At 49.5% G+C, this 17,746-nt stretch overlaps 1 protein-coding gene across 2 annotated transcripts in view; it reads right to left on the reverse strand.

Annotated features, from left to right (window-relative positions):
* The window catches only part of CDH13 (cadherin 13), a 1,022,481-nt gene that overhangs the window by 78,796 nt on the left and 925,939 nt on the right, over positions 1 to 17,746 (reverse strand). For both annotated transcript variants that reach the window (XM_027619214.2, XM_027619213.1), the window contains one exon: positions 14,911 to 15,164. In XM_027619214.2, coding sequence (XP_027475015.1) covers positions 14,911 to 15,164 — 254 coding nt within the window. The remainder of the gene's footprint in view (positions 1 to 14,910; positions 15,165 to 17,746) is intronic.

The raw sequence follows: 17,746 nt of genomic DNA on the forward strand, positions 1-17,746 counted from the left end.
AGAGAGCCAGGAGAGAGAGAGAGGAGAGAAAGGGAGAAGCCATCAGAGAGCCAGACCAGCAGGAGAATACTGCATGGACAGAGCACTAGGAGGCGGCCAGCTTGGAAGAGGGAAGCCAGTGAGGACAATTACTACTGTCCAGCTGAACAGGAGTGTGGATGAGACCAAGTGCGCAGAGTGGAGTCCCGAGAACGCAGACTCCCTAAGACGAGTGGATGCACCTTCCCAGGAAGGAGACAATCTATGTGTTAAGTATTTGTTTGCTTTGTGAGCTGGAGATGTTTAATTTTTAGACAGTAAGGGTAAAATATCTTACAGTAATCACTCGCCCATAGATGGTCGTTGCAGCAGCCCAGAGAACAGCTCATTTGTGGGCGTCCCATGAAGGACACTCAGAAGGACGCTGATGGGGGCCCTAAGAGCCATTTTTTTTTTTTCCAGCTCTTCTCTCTCTACTGGGTCCTCTGGTCTTCCCATCTCTACATATTTTAAAAGAAGCCCCGGTCACAAAGAATTCAAGTGCAGAACAGAGACGAAACTGACCCTCTGAACACCAACCCTCAGCTTAGCTGATGAAATAAAGATCCTACTTGGAATAGAATTTTAAAGACATTTTATGGGATCTGAAATAGGTTGTACGTTCCACTGGGGGCAGATTTTTTTTTTTTTTTTAAATGATGGTTTCTTCTTTCTCAAAATAAAAGAAATAATTTAAACTCTTTGGCATAAACATATCTGAGTTAGAATTCCATCCCCTTCACTCACTACCTTTTCGACCCTGAGCCTCTCTGGGTCCCTCGCTTCTTCTTCCATAAGATGGGGACGACCACACCCGCTTCTGGAGCATCCAGCGTGGGAACGAGATCACGCACCACCGGATTTCTAGACTTCTCACATTTGCCTTTCCTATTTCATTATGTTTTATTCACGTTTATGGTTCCTATTCTTTTCCCCTGATCATTTTAAATGTGATTTTATGGCCTAGTTTATTTTTATTTTTATTTATTTATTTTTTTTCAGTCCACAGATATCTCTTGCTTTCCTTTGGAGCCCAGCAATGGTTTCCATGGGTGAGGAGGGTTACGCTTCTCCCATCATTTCTCACTCTTGTAGTCAGGGCATCTACTTTTGCCCATGCCACCAGGATGCATGATCAGGCCTGGCATAAAAGGTCTCCGTGCAGCCTAGTGTTTGGCTGAACACACATCCACACCTGCTCCTGAGCCACAGAGTCATGGAGCATTTCTGATCCCATCCCTTAAATTTACAGAAGAAATGGGCCCAAAGTGCAAAGTGGCCTTCATAGTCCGTGCTCCTATCATATCAGAGCCAGCAGCAAAAGGAAAAATCAGCACCCCTGATCCTACTTTACTTATAAATTTGATATTTTGTTCAGCAAGAATTTTTGTATTAATTTTGACATGAAAAATATTGTATGAGAAGATTGTCTGTCTTGATGGCCGAGTTTTCTGGCGCTCCCTGAAAGGGTACGCCCCAGGGGAATGCGTCGCTCACGCCCGCGCCCCCCCATCCCCGTTCTGAGAGCTCCCAGAGCTCCACAGTCCTCCTCCAGAGCCATGCCTCCCGCAGTGTGCGAGCGTGTCCCTCACATCTGGGGGACAGCTGTGGCCCCAATGTCTGCCACAAGGTCCTCTGGGCACTCTGGGGAAAACTCAGATTTGTGGGAAGGGTTTGTGGCCATCTGTCATTCTGGCTGCTCACCATCCTTCATCATTCCTCACAGCACCCCAGGCTCCCCTTTGGACAGACCCCTGTTTTGGGTGGTGCTGGTGGTGGTGGGAGGTAGCCACCCGTTCCCATTCTTGCCTAGATGCAGTGGGACTGGCCTGGGGACGTGCAGCTTAGCTCCAGCAAATCCTACGCTGTCTCAGTGTGCGGGGTGGGGGTGGTGGGGTCCCACCCTCGCCCTGGGAGGTGTAACTCAAGCGCCAGGCTGCTCCCTTGGGGGTAGCCCCGAATGCCTCCCCTGTTCGGTTCTGTTTGGCGGCCACTCATTTTTTCCCAGCTTATCTTCTGGCCTCCTGTCCATTCTGTGATCCCCAATATCAATCTAGTAAATTCTTGTTGTATTCCACTTAATATCGGTGATGTTGGTTTCTGCTGCTTGCCGCCATGGACCCTGACAGATCCTGCACAAGAGGTAATCAGAGGTGCTGAATTGTAATGCCCTCTCTTGCTCACTGGTTAAGTCTCCTTTGCTTCATCTCCTTTCAGACATTTACCCAGATCCTAAACTTGTTTGGGTGACAGAGTCTCTACTAGTCATGGTGTTATTTGCATGGCATCATATGCTTTGCAGAACATCTTAAAATATTGATCAGTTTAATCCTGACACTCAAACCAGGAACAGTTTTACTAGCAGAAAATATGACTGTTCTACATATGCTCAAGAATGATTGCAAAATCAAGCTCACCCGTCCATCAAAAAAAGCCAGGCTGCAAACCTTCAAACCTCAGTCGTTTGCAGCTTATATTTAATAAATGGTTCACCATGCACCCCTGTGCCCTGTCATCTCTGAAAACTTGCTTTGCTTGCAGGCAAGCAAACAGCAGATAACAAAACTTAGTATTTAGAAACTTCTTTCTGCTTCCTTCAATTTCTCCAAGAATGAGGAGGAGACAGCCATCATCATGAGACTTTTAGCAATGAGAGACCCTGGGCTGGCGGTGGACCCACCATCATTCCTGGGAGCTGTGACTAACTCCCACTAACAGCCCTCATAGGTGTTTCATAGACTTGTTTATTATAATATGGGAAAACCGCGGATTGTAGGAAAACGCCCCTTTCATTCTTGAAGAGCCTCCTTTAGAGAATGGATGCCTTTATACTCTGTGCTAGTAACGATGACTGGTTCATTAAGCACCTACTGTGGGCCAGGCACTGTGTTCTCAGTGCTAAGCCTGAATTACCCGGTTTACCCTCTACGGTGACTCTGTTGCTGAGACATTGTTTCCCTCTACTTTACCAGGGAGGATACTGAGCACAGAGAAACGGGATGTCTGCCCGAGGTGACACACCTGCCAAGTGGAGGAGCAGGGATCTGCACTCATGAAGTCTGGCATTCGACTGGAGCCACCGGGCTCTGCCACCTCCCTCTGTGAGGCCGGGGTGGGGAGGGGGCTCTGAGGCAGCCCCTGGACACAAGACTGAGTCTCTGACACAACGAAGAATCAAGATCTGCTTCCCCTGCATCCATTTCGCGTTTGTGATGTTCTCATCTCCTGCGACGAGTCTGGCAGCATGGGGAAGTGAGATTATGATGAAGCACTGCTCTAAGGAGCCATCTGAACAGGAGGCGCTGGGAAGTGGGGAGGAAAGAAAGAGGAACACTCTGCGACAGAGGCACCCCTGCCCAATCACGGTGGCGAGAGGAGGCACGCATGCATGCAAACCGCCCCCCCACCTCCCGCCGAGGGCTTTCTGCAACCCCTGTCCACGCAGCTCCACCCAAACCCTCCCTGCGGTCCTCCCAGGCATCTGGGCAGCAGAGGGTCGTACTGTGGGGTTCAGCAGCGGATGTGGTCATAGATTTCGGGATGATCCGCTAAAATCAGAAACAGAAGGTACGGTTTTGTCCTGAGAAATGGAATCTGATAGAGCAAGGCCATCGAGTCTGTTTGCAATCGCCCCTGGAGCACTGAGCTTCTCTGGCTTGAGTCTGGCTTGGGAGGCAGAGGAGCAGGAAGGTGCGAGGTCTGTGCTGCAATCAGATTTCCTGCGTGTGACTCCACGTGACTCTGGGTGAGTTCCTGACTCTCCCTGAGGCTCGCTGTCCTCACCTGTGAAGAGGGGCCATCCGAGCACCTTCTTTACGGGTTGCTGTGAAATTAGACATGACCGAGTGTGTAAGGCACGGAGAACAGGACCTGGGACCAAGAAAATGCCCGCTACTCCGTCCTAACCACAAGCACATCGGTGCGGCTGTGAGCAAGGGGTCAGTGTGGGGCTGACCATGTTGGAGGAGTGGCCCGGAGGACGGGGCACGGCACATTGGTGGCAAGAGAGGAGCGGATGGGCAGAGCCAGGCCGGCCGAGGGCTGACCCACTCCTGGCTGAGTGTCCACTCCATCCCGGGCCCAGGGAAGTCGTGCCTGTGTCGACTCAGGCTCCGCAGTGGTGGGGTCTGGCTGCCCAGGTAAGAGTGCATGTTGTACCTAATGGTGGCTGTCTCGCTTACTCCCAGGAGGTGGTGCCTCGTGGAGGATGTGCCAGGCGGGGCCGCCCCTGGGCCTCCTTTCCTTTCTGCCTTCACTCACCACTTTGGGGATCTCCAAGACTCAGGGATTTAAATTCCATCTGAATGTGGTTAGCACATCCCCTGCGCATCACCTCCTAGACACACTCAGTATGGCCTGCTTCTTACTGCTTGTACCGCCTCTGCCGAGTCCAAAGCCGTGCCACCTCCCACCTGGCTTATCGCAGGACCCTCCCCACCGGTCTACGAGGTCTCCCCTCCCCTCTTCTAAAACCACCAGTGTTTAACTTCCTGTCTTATTCAGAGTAAGGTGTTAGCCCCCGAGCCCCTCTGGTCTCATCTCTCCCCACCCCTCACTCACTCTGCACCAGATCCAATGACCCCAGCCCCGCCCCCGCATCTCACACCTGTGCACACCCTGCCTCAGGGCCTTTGCACTTCTTTTTTCCACCCCCTGCTTGGACCACTCTTCCCCAGCTGTCTGCATCGTGCGCCCCTGCTTCCTTCAGTTCTCTACTTAAATGCCGTTCCAGCAGTGAGGCCTTCCCTGGCCCCCCATCTAGAGTTTCAGACCCCTCCCATTCTTTCTCTTCCTTGCACCATTATGCTATTTATTTACTTTCTTGTTTGCTTTCTCTCTGCCCACTGGCATATAATCATCATGAGGACAGATATTTTTTTTTGACTGTTTCTGCTGCTGCTGTATCCCCTGTGCCTAGAAAAAGGCCGGCATGTTGTAAATGCTCATTCCAGGACCGTGGGATAAATGAACGAGTCGGTGATAAGAGCTGGCCTACCCCATCCTAACCCCAGTCCAGATCCACACACGCAGCCCTCACGCAGGGATGCAAGGCTGGTTAGAGCCGACTCCACGGGGTCTGTTCTTACCCTGCTAGCGTACACAAGGGGACCCCTGAATTAAACTCTGTGGGAGACCTGTGGTTCAGAGCCTCACCACGTGAAAATGCAAACTGCAAGACTCCTCTGGGCACAAGCTGGAGCTACTGCTGAAACACACGTCTTGAATTAATTACGGGGCGTACTGCCTCCGGTTCTTTGCCTGTATTAGTACTAAGGCCATGATGAGCCCTTCGTGAGTTCCCTAGATGCGCTCGATGGCAGCCTGGTGTTGGTGACTGACTGACAAAGTGGGGCAGTAAGATAAATCAGCTATTCTCCCGAGTCGACTGACTTCTCTTGCCATCCTGGAATGTGCGGCTTTCTCCATTAATACGGTATCAGTAGCTTCTGCAGCAACCTTGGTCTATTTCAAAGGCCTTTATTAAAATTAAAAAAAAAAAAAAAACAACCCAAACACCCAGCTAAGCAGATTTAGCAGCTTAGAAAAAACAGTGGGCGAGAAACGGTATTAGCGTTTGTCAATATTTCCTATGTTGGCTCCGAGAATTAATTTCTCAGGCTGACAAGAATGACCATCATAATTATATTCAAATATAACCAATTTGAAAAACCATGCTTTCAGTAATGAGAATCTGGCCCATGGCAAATTTACAACAACACGTGTAGACGGATGTTAAAAAGGTGGCTGGATTATAAAATAACCTTTTAACTGTTTGTCCAAATGGTCAACTCTTTCATATTAACCAAACCGACTGCCTCTAATTGAGGTTAATACTGGAAATCTTCCATCTCTGGATCATCATAAAAGCCAGAATTCTATTTTTAGCTACTGAAGATGTTAAATCTTTAAAAATTCAGTTGTTTAATTTATTAGACCTTGTTTCCCCCTGGCATCTTCCTAGCAGAAAATCTGACCACTAAAAATAAGAGTTAGCTGTGCTAATATATTTACATAAATAATTAAAAATTCTACAGCAGAGCAGGCGATAAAATGTATTGCCACCATAAACTTCCGGGGGAAGAACATCACTTTAATTAAAAGTTACAAAGACACCACTGTAAACAATTCATTTACGTTTCAAGCTCTGTGTTTGTTGACTCGGGAAAGAAATGATTCATTCAACAAAGCAAAACAGAAAGCACCTCGCCCCAAATCCTGTTATTGAGGTCAGTAACCACATTTAATTAAGATGAACTGTTAATAATATATTTTAGTAGAGGGAAGCTCTTCTCTTAATTTCCCCAGGTAGAAATGTTATTATTTAGCCTTTAACTTCTGATTAAAATTTAACAGGTGGGAGTCACCCCAAATTAAACGCTTAAATCTGGTTTTGGAATCTGCTCTTTTTAAAACAAGGAGTCTGAAACCACCCCCCCCTTGCCTTCCCCATAAATGGGAGGCTACTATATACTTCGAGCCTCTGTGTTCCCGAGAATGCAAGTGATGACAAAATCCCAACTTTCAAGCAGACTGATTTTTGACATCTACTTCTAAAGATCTTAGAAGCTATAGAACAAACTGTCCCATAGATGGCCCGCGATTTTCACTGCATTTCCCCTCATTTCTGTGATTTTTCTCTGAATGGTCTTCAACATTAAACAAGGTGTTAAAAGGACTTGATGACTCACAGGAAGACCAGCAAAATCTGAAACTGGGCATTTTAACAAATCTTGGGGGGGCTCGATTTTCATCACTGCATGCTGTACCTTGTACCAGCTTGAGGAATGAATTCCATCGTGGAGCTAAAAGGCCTCCACGTCCAAAAGGAGGGGAAGAAGGGAAATGACTTTCAAAAGACCCAAAGAACTCAGGACAAAGTGGGCTGCAGTTTTCAGAGAGATGAGGATCGAATGTGGATCTGATTCAGATATTCTGTGTTTAAAGCGTAGGCTCAGTGTGGACCAAGGCGTGGGAAGAAGAGCCGGCTGATGGATGTGGTTCTTTACTGTGACCCTCGTGGACCTGGGAAACCCCCTCCAAGGCCTGTCTGTCTGTCCTGCTCAGGCGTCACTCCTGGGATTGGTTTAAAACAAGGCCACATGCTGATGTTGTCATGATTGGTAGACATTAGTCAGTGTTGGAAGGTGAAAAATAATAGTAATGCTGATAAAGCATGTCTGTTTATGCACAAACATGTTTGCACACAGACACCTCCAACCCAGCTGCATTAATCCATGCCATGCCTACTAACTGAGCACTTCCATCTGCCTGGCCCAGGCCGGGTTGGGGCTCTTTCAAGAACTCCCAGCCCCAAAGAGTCTTCTTTGTCTTTGGTGGCCTTATACCAAGTCCTAGCAAATATCCTGCCATGTACCCACATTGCACATAACATTTTTTTTTTCCGTAAAATTTTTGAAATCATGTTTATACTTAGGCCTTTGGCATTATTTAGCTACCAGGAATATTTCATTAGTGATCCCCTAGGATTTCTCTAGAATAGACTCAGACGTTCTTGCAAGGTGAGATCTACAAATGGCTTGCAAAGGTACAGACAGCTTCTCAGATTTTAAAGTTAACCTGATAGAGTTGTCATGATGCTATCTATGGATGCTCGATATTTATTCATTTCAGTTTTGCTGTTTCCTTTTCAAACTGTGGAGACAACAGGTCCCTGACATTTTGTAGGCCCCCTGGAGCATCTGAAGGTCCACGTGCTGGGCCCCAAGTGCTTAATTCTGTAATAGTACCGATGCGGCCCCCCTGGGGCTTCATCAGGCAGGGATGGCTACCCTCCCCCCCTTAAAGCCTGGGTTTGGTGAGAAGATGGAGGATTAGGTCGGGAATGACAGTAAGGCAGGAGGAGGGTAGTGCTAGATGTCCAGAAAGCCCGGGGAGCACAGTTCCGAGGTCAGAGCAGCCTCCCCGCAGGGGCAGAGGTGATGCCCAGCCCACCTCAGTGGGACACACACGGGTGGGCGCGGTGGGTGCCAGCAAAGCCCAGGGGCTCTCAGCAGGCCTCCCCACACTTCTGCATGCTCTCCTTCCACAAAGGAGGGCTCAGAGAGGCTCAGAGAGGCTCTGCTTTCCTCATCAGCAAAAAGGGAGACCAACGATGTGTCATTTGCAGGGCTGTGAGAAATAAATGACTCTGGTGAAGGGGTTTTTGGTGCACTTGGATATAAACATGCTAGGCGCTCAGTCCCGGTACCGGCAAGCTTACTGCCCTTGTTCTCAAACCCATGTCTCCAGGGGGGTGTGGAGATGGCTGCCTGTTTGGGCTGGCAGCCGGGTCCTAGGAGGCAGAGAGCCGCAAAGAGGCACGGGGAGAGCAGGGTTGACAAGCGAGACCACAGCGATGCTTGGAAACCAATTCTGCCTCCTGGCTCTTTGTCCCCAGCTAGGGACCACTGGTTCTTACTTCCCAAGGAAAGCATGTATTTCCTTCCTTCCTTCCTTGCCCTCTGGCCCCCCGCCTTCTTTCCGGGCATATGCTCTTGCTCTCAGGACTGCAAGCTCCCCGGAGGCTGCAGGCAGAGACCCTTTCTTTCACTAGTGAATTCCCAGCGCCTCGCGGTGTCACCGGGCTCTAAATGAATACTGTTAAACTTAGTAACTGAATGAATGGATAACTATAATCCTTGTGCTTTTTTTCCAAGCATTTGGTCTTTAGCAACATGATTATCTATTATTTTGATTGTGTAGAAATCTAATATCATGGCATATTTCATCATTTTATTTTATTTTAAAGATTTATTTATTTATTTGAGAGAGCGAGAATGAGAGCGAGAGTACATGAGAGGGGGGAGGGTCAGAGGGAGAAGCAGGCTCCCCGCCGAGCAGGGAGCCCGATGTGGGACTCGATCCCGGGACTCCGGGATCACGACCTGAGCCGAAGGCAGTCGCCCAACCAACTGAGCCACCCAGGCACCCATGTTTCATAATTTTAAATTTACCCTGTGGTTTTTTGTTATGTAGAAAAGCTCAATCCCCAAAGGTTTCCACGGCAGCTAGACATTCTAACGTCTAGTTACCTCACTACATACTCTCTTCCCTTCTTTTTTTTTTTTTAAAAGATTTTATTTATTTGACAGAGAGAGACACAGCGAGAGAGGGAACACAAGCAGGGGGAGTGGGAGAGGGAGAAGCAGGCTTCCCGCGGAGCAGGGAGCCCGATGCGGGGCTCGATCCCAGGGCCCTGGGATCATGACCTGAGCCAAAGGCAGACGTTTAACAGCTGAGCCACCCAGGCCCCCCCTCTCTTCCCTTAATTCGTAAAGAATCCTAGTTTTAAAAGCTGGTTGCTACCCAGCTAAATGACGATATGGTCCAGTATACCTTGGAGTTAGGTGTGGTCATGTGACTAATTTTGGCCAATGAGATTTAAATAGAAATGGGGCTGACTTCCAGGAAGTTTCCTTAAAAGAGAGGAGACCCGGGCGCCTGGGTGGCTCAGCTGGTTAAGCGACTGCCTTCGGCTCAGGTCACGATCCTGGAGTCCCGGGATCGAGTCCCACATCGGGCTCCCTGCTCAGCGGGGAGTCTGCCTCTCCCTCTGACCTCCTTCCCTCTCATGCTCTCTCTCTAGCATTCTCTCTCAATAAATAAATAAAAATCTTAAAAAAAAAAAAAAAGACAGGAGACCCGATGCCTTTCTTCCCCTCTTTCCCATCTCACTGTTTGGAATGCAGACACGAAGGCTGGAGCACCAGTAGCCCTCACAGCCCATGAGGAAGGGGACACCGGGCCTGGAGGTGGTCGAATGGTGAGCGGGAAGGAACCTGGGACCCTGACAGCTCTGTGGGACCGCCGTACAAGCCCTGAACACTGCCATGGCTACTCTAGACTTCTGTTACAGGTGACCAAAAATAGAGTTCTATCTTTTCTGAGCCACGGTCATTTTGAATTTTCGTGTTATATTCAGCCAAACTTAATCCTCACAGATACAGTGCTGCTCGGCACACCCTTGCAGGGCTCCCTGGATGAATGATTTTTTCCAGAACCATGTTGAGCAGCGATAGGTTATTTCACACTGGTAGGAATGGTATTTCTCCTCAACACATATCTTATATATTCAATGTGTAGGCAGAAACCTCTGCTGCAGAGTGGTTTACTGCACACCCCGGACAAGATGAACTCGGTCTGAAAAAATGCTCAGACTAAGGACTTGCTACTTGGTTGCCTCCAAGGAAATCCCCTGATTGTGAAAAACAATGAGACAAGTCCTCTCAGGCCGTCCCGAAGGACTGAGCTGCCGGCTGCCTCCCCAAAGCAACCGAATCAACAGCGAGGATGCAAGGGTTAGTCCCTGGTGTTCATTTCGCTAGTGGAGAACGTGGGACAAGGGCAGTCATTTCCAGTTTAGCATAATTACCATTGAGCTGCTCCTTCTGACAGTAATTAGCCAACAAGCTCACTTTCAAAGCCTGCTCCTCATTAGAGACACCCATATGTCACGGAGAAATGCCTGGCTCCTGTTTGGTGGGTGTGGAGGCAGGGCTCCACCCTGAAGGCTGCAGGAGGCCCGCGTCTGTGGTGCGTGGAGGGGATGCGGTGGGGGAGGCAGCTCTGTTTCAGAACGTGTCTATAGCGACACGACCTTGGAGCAGAGAGGTTTTCTAATCCTGACATCAATTCAAATCATAAGTAAAATATAAATGTGACTGCCCGGGTATAAAAAAAAAACGAAAAATTCTTTTTATGACAAAAGTCATTAACAATACCAATACTTTTTTGCTCAAAGTATTTTCAAAAAAATTCTTCGTGAAATTAATGATGCACTAAACAATTTAGCTATAAGCATGTCCATTGACCTTTTCAAAAAATAATTGCATACAATTGGAAACACTCTAATATCCAATAACAAGGAAATGAATGAATAAATGAGAACATCCATGTAATAGAATAGAATACTATCAAGCAATTAAAAATAATGGCTATGTCTTGACATGGAAAGCTGCTCAGCATACACTGGGAAGGAGACATGGCAGGTTCCAAAACAGGACGGGTGATCGGAGCCAATTCTGGTAATAAAAACAGAAGGTTTCTCACACGTGACGGAGGGAGATAATATACCCACGTTGTTAAGAGAGGATTTCCTGTGTAAGATGATTAGAGACTCTTTATTATCTTTATTCTTAACTGCCTTTCCCAAAGGCTCCTCCACGAATTATCTTAACTTTATAAAGATAAGAAGATAGAAGTCATTGAAAAGAAGATTTTTGTCTGTCACCAGCTCACCGATGTCCACTTTGATTTGGCTAAGAGCGCAACGTGATGGGCTTTTTAACAAGTTTTAATAACTCAGGCTTTTTAGTGCGAGTATTCACTCTGATGCCTGGACACCTCCCGTCTTGAGTGTTACAGGCTTCTCAGAGATCAAGGCGCCTTTCACAGACTTGATTGTTCCCTGGTGAGATGAAAGAGTGGTCCCCAGGGGCCAGCTGTGCCAGCCTCGCGCCCGAGACCAGACGCGCCTTTCATCACAGGAGACAGGACACCGGCCCGGATGGGAATCAGTTGGAAGTTCCTGCGTTTTGTGCGGGTTGTGGGTGGGGAGGAGGTTTCCCTGCTCTGACAGCGAAGGAGCCCGCCCTTGGGGAAGAGGCCAGAGCGCCCGTCAGGGTTGGGGCAGGACCTGTACCAGGATCCTGGGCAGGTGCAGCACCTCCCCCTGGGCTCAAAAGCTCCCAGGGCCTGGTGAGTCATTTGAAATGAGAATGGGGTTACTGGGGCTGAGTCACAGAGAATGTTGGAATGAAATATTGATAGAGATAGGGTGGTGGGGGAGAGACAGAGAAAGGAAGAAGGGAGGAGAGGAAAGGGGGAGGGGAAGGATCAAGGGCTGCAAGTATTTGTAAATGCTAGAACTGTTAAGCAAACCAGCCACCGAGAAACACCGCAGCTGCATTTCCCCAGGGAAATTGAACACAAAATTGAACTTGGTCACAGTGACTCTCCGTGGTTCCTGATGACTCAGCCCCCATTCCGGTCTCCTGGGAAGCGCGTCCTGCACTCCTCTGGTGGTCATGGTGGGACGTGGGGCCCCCGGAGGGCACACTCCTTCTCCCTGCTATACTGTTTGGCTCGGAGATGGGTGTGTGTCCTAGCTGGCTCAGTGAGACCCCAGCCCCGCCCTTGGACTTGAACTTTCAGTTGGGAAGCCTCTCTTCCTGCTGGGAGGGCCAAGGGCTGGCATTGCTGGTGGCCATTCAGGCATGGCTGGGGCTGAAGCTGGCCCCGGGGGAGAGCAGAGCCAAGAGGTCCAGCATACTCTGGACACCTGAGCTCTCATGCTGGGTACCCTCGTCCGTGTGCACTTTTCGGTCACGTGGGCCGATACGTGCCGTCTTGGGCTAAACGGTGGGACCTGGCAGCTTAGGAAGAAGGGTCAGATCTGTGATGACCAGTGGAGCTTCCCATGCTTCTGCTTTTTCCCTCGGGTCTCCTGTCTAGTAATTGACACATTACTTTCTCTGACCTCCTCTTCTCACGTGGTGGGCGCCACGGACCTTCTGCCTGTGGTACAAGGGGGAACACTTGCACCCCCTCCAGTAGCTGGGTCCTCGTGCTCCGTGCTCACGTCTTGTCTTGATAACCCCTCAGTGTCTTGGCTCTGGCCAGTCATGCCCTCCCTTTCCGGGCCAGACTCCTGTCACTAACTCAGTTTGCTGGGACGGCTCTCAGAGGCCTGTCCTCTGAGCTGCATTCCCAGCTCCATGTGCCATCTGCAGGATGGGATCTCCTCTCACCACACCAGCTGCCCTCTGTGGTGGGCAGCCACATCCGAGAACATCAGCTCTGTGGCCCGTCAAGGTGCCCTGATTTGGGGGATGCCTGGGTGGCTCAGTCGGTTAAGCGTCTGCCTCAGGCTCAGGTCATGATCCCAGGGGTCCTGGGATCAAGTCCTGCATCGGGCTCTCTGCTCTCCCTCTGCCTGCCTCTCTCTCACTCTCTCTCTCCGACAAATAAATAAAATAGTTTTTTTAATAATTTAATAACAATGTGACTAAGTAATCTCTTAAAAATGAGGACCGTGTTAATGAACTGGAATTTCAAATGCAGCAAGTATCAAGTATATGCATTGCGAGGAAACAAATAAAAATCTTAAAAAAAAAAAAAAGGCGCCCTGATTTGGGAGGCTCATGCTGCAGCTCAGACAAAGCAGACACACCTGGTGTACATGAACCTTTGATGGCGAGTGGCACAAGTGTGGAAATGGTTGGAGGCGGGTCACTCATTCTCCTCCTGCCAGCCAGTCACCTCCCATCCCCTAGAGACTCAGCACCGCCAAACTCCTGTGCTATGGAGGGCCTGGTTCTAAACATGTTCTCAGTTTGATACACTGTTATCCAATGATTCTTCTAGCAAATTCCCCCCTTTTGCCTAAGTCGGCCAGAGCTGGTCTTGAACAGAGAGCCTGGACAGACCCCACCTCCCCTTTGTCGCTGTCAAGCATCTGACCCTCCCCACCACATTAAGGCTCTCTGGCGACATCCCAAATCACAAAGCACGCCCCCTCCCCACCCCAGCAAAAACAAGCCCATCGAAATTCTGCTTTCTCCCCACCCCAGAGTCCTCTCTTCTGCCTCCTGTTGTAGAAGTACAAAATGACAGTTAAGCCCTCCCAAAGACAACCCAAATTAGTATGACTGCCTTACGGTCTGTTAAGCTACTAGTTTCCCCATCTAAGGACTTAAGGAAAGCTTGCTCTTTGATATTTAAATTGGGTATTTCCTTTGCCAGGTACCCAGCAGTTAAAGGAAAGAGAGAAAACGGAATGGCTATTTCAGAGTCACATTATTATCGGATTTGGTATAGTTCCGACCTGTATCTAGTTCACCTGGCATTTCGGAAAGTTTTGTTATGAAAGTAAATCCCCTTCTGGGTTGGAAACTAATGTGAGCTGCGTTCCTGCCAGTTTGCGCTTCAGTAACGGGGCCACGTGGAGACCCTGATACGTTTCCAGGTGTTTCAAATCAGGAAAATACGACATGTGTTTATTAGAAGTGTATCTAATACTTGATTATCTGTTCCTCCTAGGAGAAGAAGATTAGATTTTGGAAGAGAAAGATTAATAACTTTCTTTTGTGGAGACAAGTGTGCATTTGGACCTGCATGCCCAATTCAGGTTCATCATGAAACAATGCACCAAGGAGAACAGTTTGTCTCTGCGGGCAATGATCACTTAATTAAATCTTGTCATGAAAATACCTTCCTTCTAAACACCGGACAGAGCTTAAGAAATGAAGACAGAAATATTTAAAGACTATTTTTTTTTTTGGCTTGCTGTTTATCAGTGGAAACCCTAGCCCCGATGTTCCATTTCTAGGTACCAGCAATGTCTGGTTCCTTCCCCTTTTGACAGGTTCAGAATCCACAGCACTTAGCAGAGAGCACGGACTTTGCAGACCGTCCTGTTTCTATTCTGATTCCTCTGCTACTAAGCTGCGCCACCTTGAGCTATTACTGAACCTCTCTGGATTCATAATACCCTTGTCTGTATGTGGAGTCAGCCGAAGCCTTATCAAGTCCTGGTGACAAGAATATAGGTCAAGTGTCTGAGAGGCAGGGGGCCATAGATGGTGGCTTTTCTTTTTTTCAGGGACTATGATTGGCAGACCCCTCTGGCCATTTAGAAACACAGCCCTGAAGTCACCCTCTTCCCGAGCTGGTCTAGTGCTAGGAGCCAGGTGTGGGGGCAGTGGCCCCCTGGAGTCAGCCTGGTCCTGATATCATCAGCCATGAGCTCTTCACTGTGACATGTACCTTCTACTTACCCAGATCACTAACAAATTTAATTTAATGCTAGTTCACTCCTGACAACTAGGCCTGCAGCCAGAGAAGAAATACCATTTCTGTCTCGGGTCCCCAGTTAGGGGGTCGCTCACCCACCTGATGGTTTGATGCTGCAGGGAATCAGGGTCCGTGGCGTTCACGGTCAGGAGCACGCTGCCCACAGAGATGTTCTCCTGCCTGGTCACCATCATGGGGTCTGGGTAGAAAACCGGACCCTCGTTGACATCCAGGACAGTGATGTGAACGGTGGCCGTGGAGCTGGGGCCGTAGGAGACGTCGGGCACCAGAGGGTCCTCATTTTCCACTTTGATTAGCAGGGTGTGAAAGGCAGAAATCTCGTAGTCCAGGGGCTGGAAAGCAGAGACGGGAGGCTCAGCATGTGTATCTGCTACAAAGGGTGGATGCCTTTGCCCCAAGTCCCTGTGATACCCCACGAGCCAACATGGATGATCAGGGATGGATCCAGGTTTTGTGGGCTAACCTGAATGCAACGTGGGGTCCTCCTTAAGGATATGAAACACACAGAATTCGGGATGGAAGCTGGTAGTTTTTTTGGGATCGAGAGTAAGTGACAACACATGACGTGAGGCTCAGAGTCCTGGGGCCCCCGTCTGAGACCTCTTTAGGCGATGCCCTTGCCCTGCTGTCATTAAAAAGCTTCCTACGTGTAACCTGTAGCCCCACGACTCCAACACTCAGGGGGGTTCGGGGACGAACCACTCTGCAGCCTAAGCTTCGCCAGCTACGGGGTTCGCCCTGCCTCGGTTACCATAAGGGGGAGGTTGAATGGAAAAGGCAGCCCAAAAGTCCATCCTCAACACTTTTGTCTCACTGGCCACAAGCGCCGAGGCTGGAGTCTGGTCAGCAGGTAAAGGAGTTTCTCCTGGCACAGGTGCATTTCCGGGGAGGGCGTCATGTAGGTAAAAGGACTGGAGAGGATTGGAGACGCGTGGGGTTAAGCCTCCGGGCCCTTCCCCACCTGAGGGCATTTGAAAATGTGCAGGGAATTTTCAGTGGTCACCATGACTCAGGGGCTCCGTGGTCAGATACGGGGCAGGGGTAGTCTTTGTGAGACACATGGCTGGGCTGGGACCCTCCAGCATGATGGTGGACGGTCCTGGCCCCAGGGTCACGGAGGTGCGGCCCACTCTAGGTGAGTCTACAAAAGAGGCTGATAGTACTTGCCTCCCCCAGGTGCTGTGCAGAGTAAATCAGATCACGTTCAGGAAACCCCATTGTAGACATTATTAATATGGGGGTCCTGCCCGTCATTGAATGACACGGATGGCATTCATTTGGCCGCTCTCTTTCCAAACCACAAGATGACGCAGGAGTGACATTTCCTGTCACTGAGGGTATGTGGGGAGACATTTAGGTCAGATGAGGGCAGCCTGTTTATTTCAAGTTGTTCTCCTCATGTTGACTGCGGGGGATGAGTAGCTAACTCTCCGGACCCAGGACGTATGGATACGCTTGTTGGAAGAACAGGACCAAAGTGAGTACGGGGAGTCAGTCCGCACTCAACTAGAAGGAAGCAGATGACGGGCAGGCTGTAAGGGCCACGGGGAGCGGGAGCAGCCTGAGACCGGGAAGCTGGGGAGAGAGCCCTGCAGGTATAAGAGCTGGAACTGAATCCAGCTGGTTGAGAGTCAGAATGACTGTAGGCAAATCATGTTACCTTCTTAATAACTAACATGCATTAGCACACCCCACATGTGCGCACGTGCGTGCGCACGCACACAGAGGAAATGCTGACACGGGGGGGCTTCCTGATGGCAACAGGACCCCCTCTTCTCCGTACCCGCAACCACTCCCGGAGGGACTTAAAGAGCTAACAGATGTAACGCTCTTGGCACCTAGGCGCTACCCAGTTATATTTTGGTCCCATCCATCCCTGAAACGCAGGAATACTTCACCACTCCATCCCTTTCCAGGAAGAGGTTTCTGTCCATCCCAAGTGATGCCCCAAATACGCAACCTCAGTGAAGTACATTTCAAACAGGGGCCAGGGGTTGCCATGCTTGGAAGACGTGCATCCCGATTGGGATACTGAAGGGCAGAAGCCTTTGGCTCATTGGGTCGTGACCACTTTGTGCTCCATGCTCTGAGCAGAGATGACATGCGGAGCCCAGGGTCCAGGAGCCTCCCCCACCGGCCCCAGTGCCGGGCAGACCCAGCATGCTTCTGGAGACAAAGTTAACTAGCAAACCGACATTTGTGAAATCCCAAATCTAGCCCAACGGAATTTTCTACCATGATGAAAAGGACACCAGGCTGGGGTTTCTTCCCTTTAGTGAGCTCCACGGGGCTCGGAACAGCAGAATTTGGGCCTGGGGTTGAGGCTGACATGGTGAGCAGGAGGGCGGAGCCAATTGCAGCATGGAGTGGGGCAGACCCGGGCAGAGGGAGAAGATTGGGGTCCTGAGGGGAAGAGATCTGGCTTATTTACACATGACCTTTAAATAGAATGGCTAAAATGTGTGTTTCTTTACATGTTAGGTACATGTGTTACATTTATGTTGGATAAGTACACGTGTGCCTTTATAGTAAACATGCACATGCATGTCTTTACATGTTAAATGTGCATGTGTGTTTGTCTATATTAGATATGTATGTACGTGTTGTATGATAGGGGTGTGTGTGTGTGTGTGTGTGTGTGTGTGTGTGTGAGGTAACTCTATCTGGGTTCCCTGAGACTCCAGCCGAGTCTGGAAGCAGAGCCTGAGGCAGGGATTTGGAGTATGATCTACGGGCTCACCTTCTCAGAAGAGAGGGAGAAAGAAGGATGTGGTCTCTGCAGGAGTCCAGCCCAGTGCCAGGGGAGCTCTGGAACTTTCACTGACTGCCAAATCAGCCCCATCTCAGGGCAGGGGCTGGTCTTTTGCATCTGCCTGCAGTTAGGCAGACTGCAGGCTCTCTCCAGCAGGCAGAG

This window comes from Zalophus californianus, chromosome 17, assembly GCF_009762305.2.
Source record: "Zalophus californianus isolate mZalCal1 chromosome 17, mZalCal1.pri.v2, whole genome shotgun sequence".
Classification (NCBI taxonomy): domain Eukaryota; kingdom Metazoa; phylum Chordata; class Mammalia; order Carnivora; family Otariidae; genus Zalophus; species Zalophus californianus.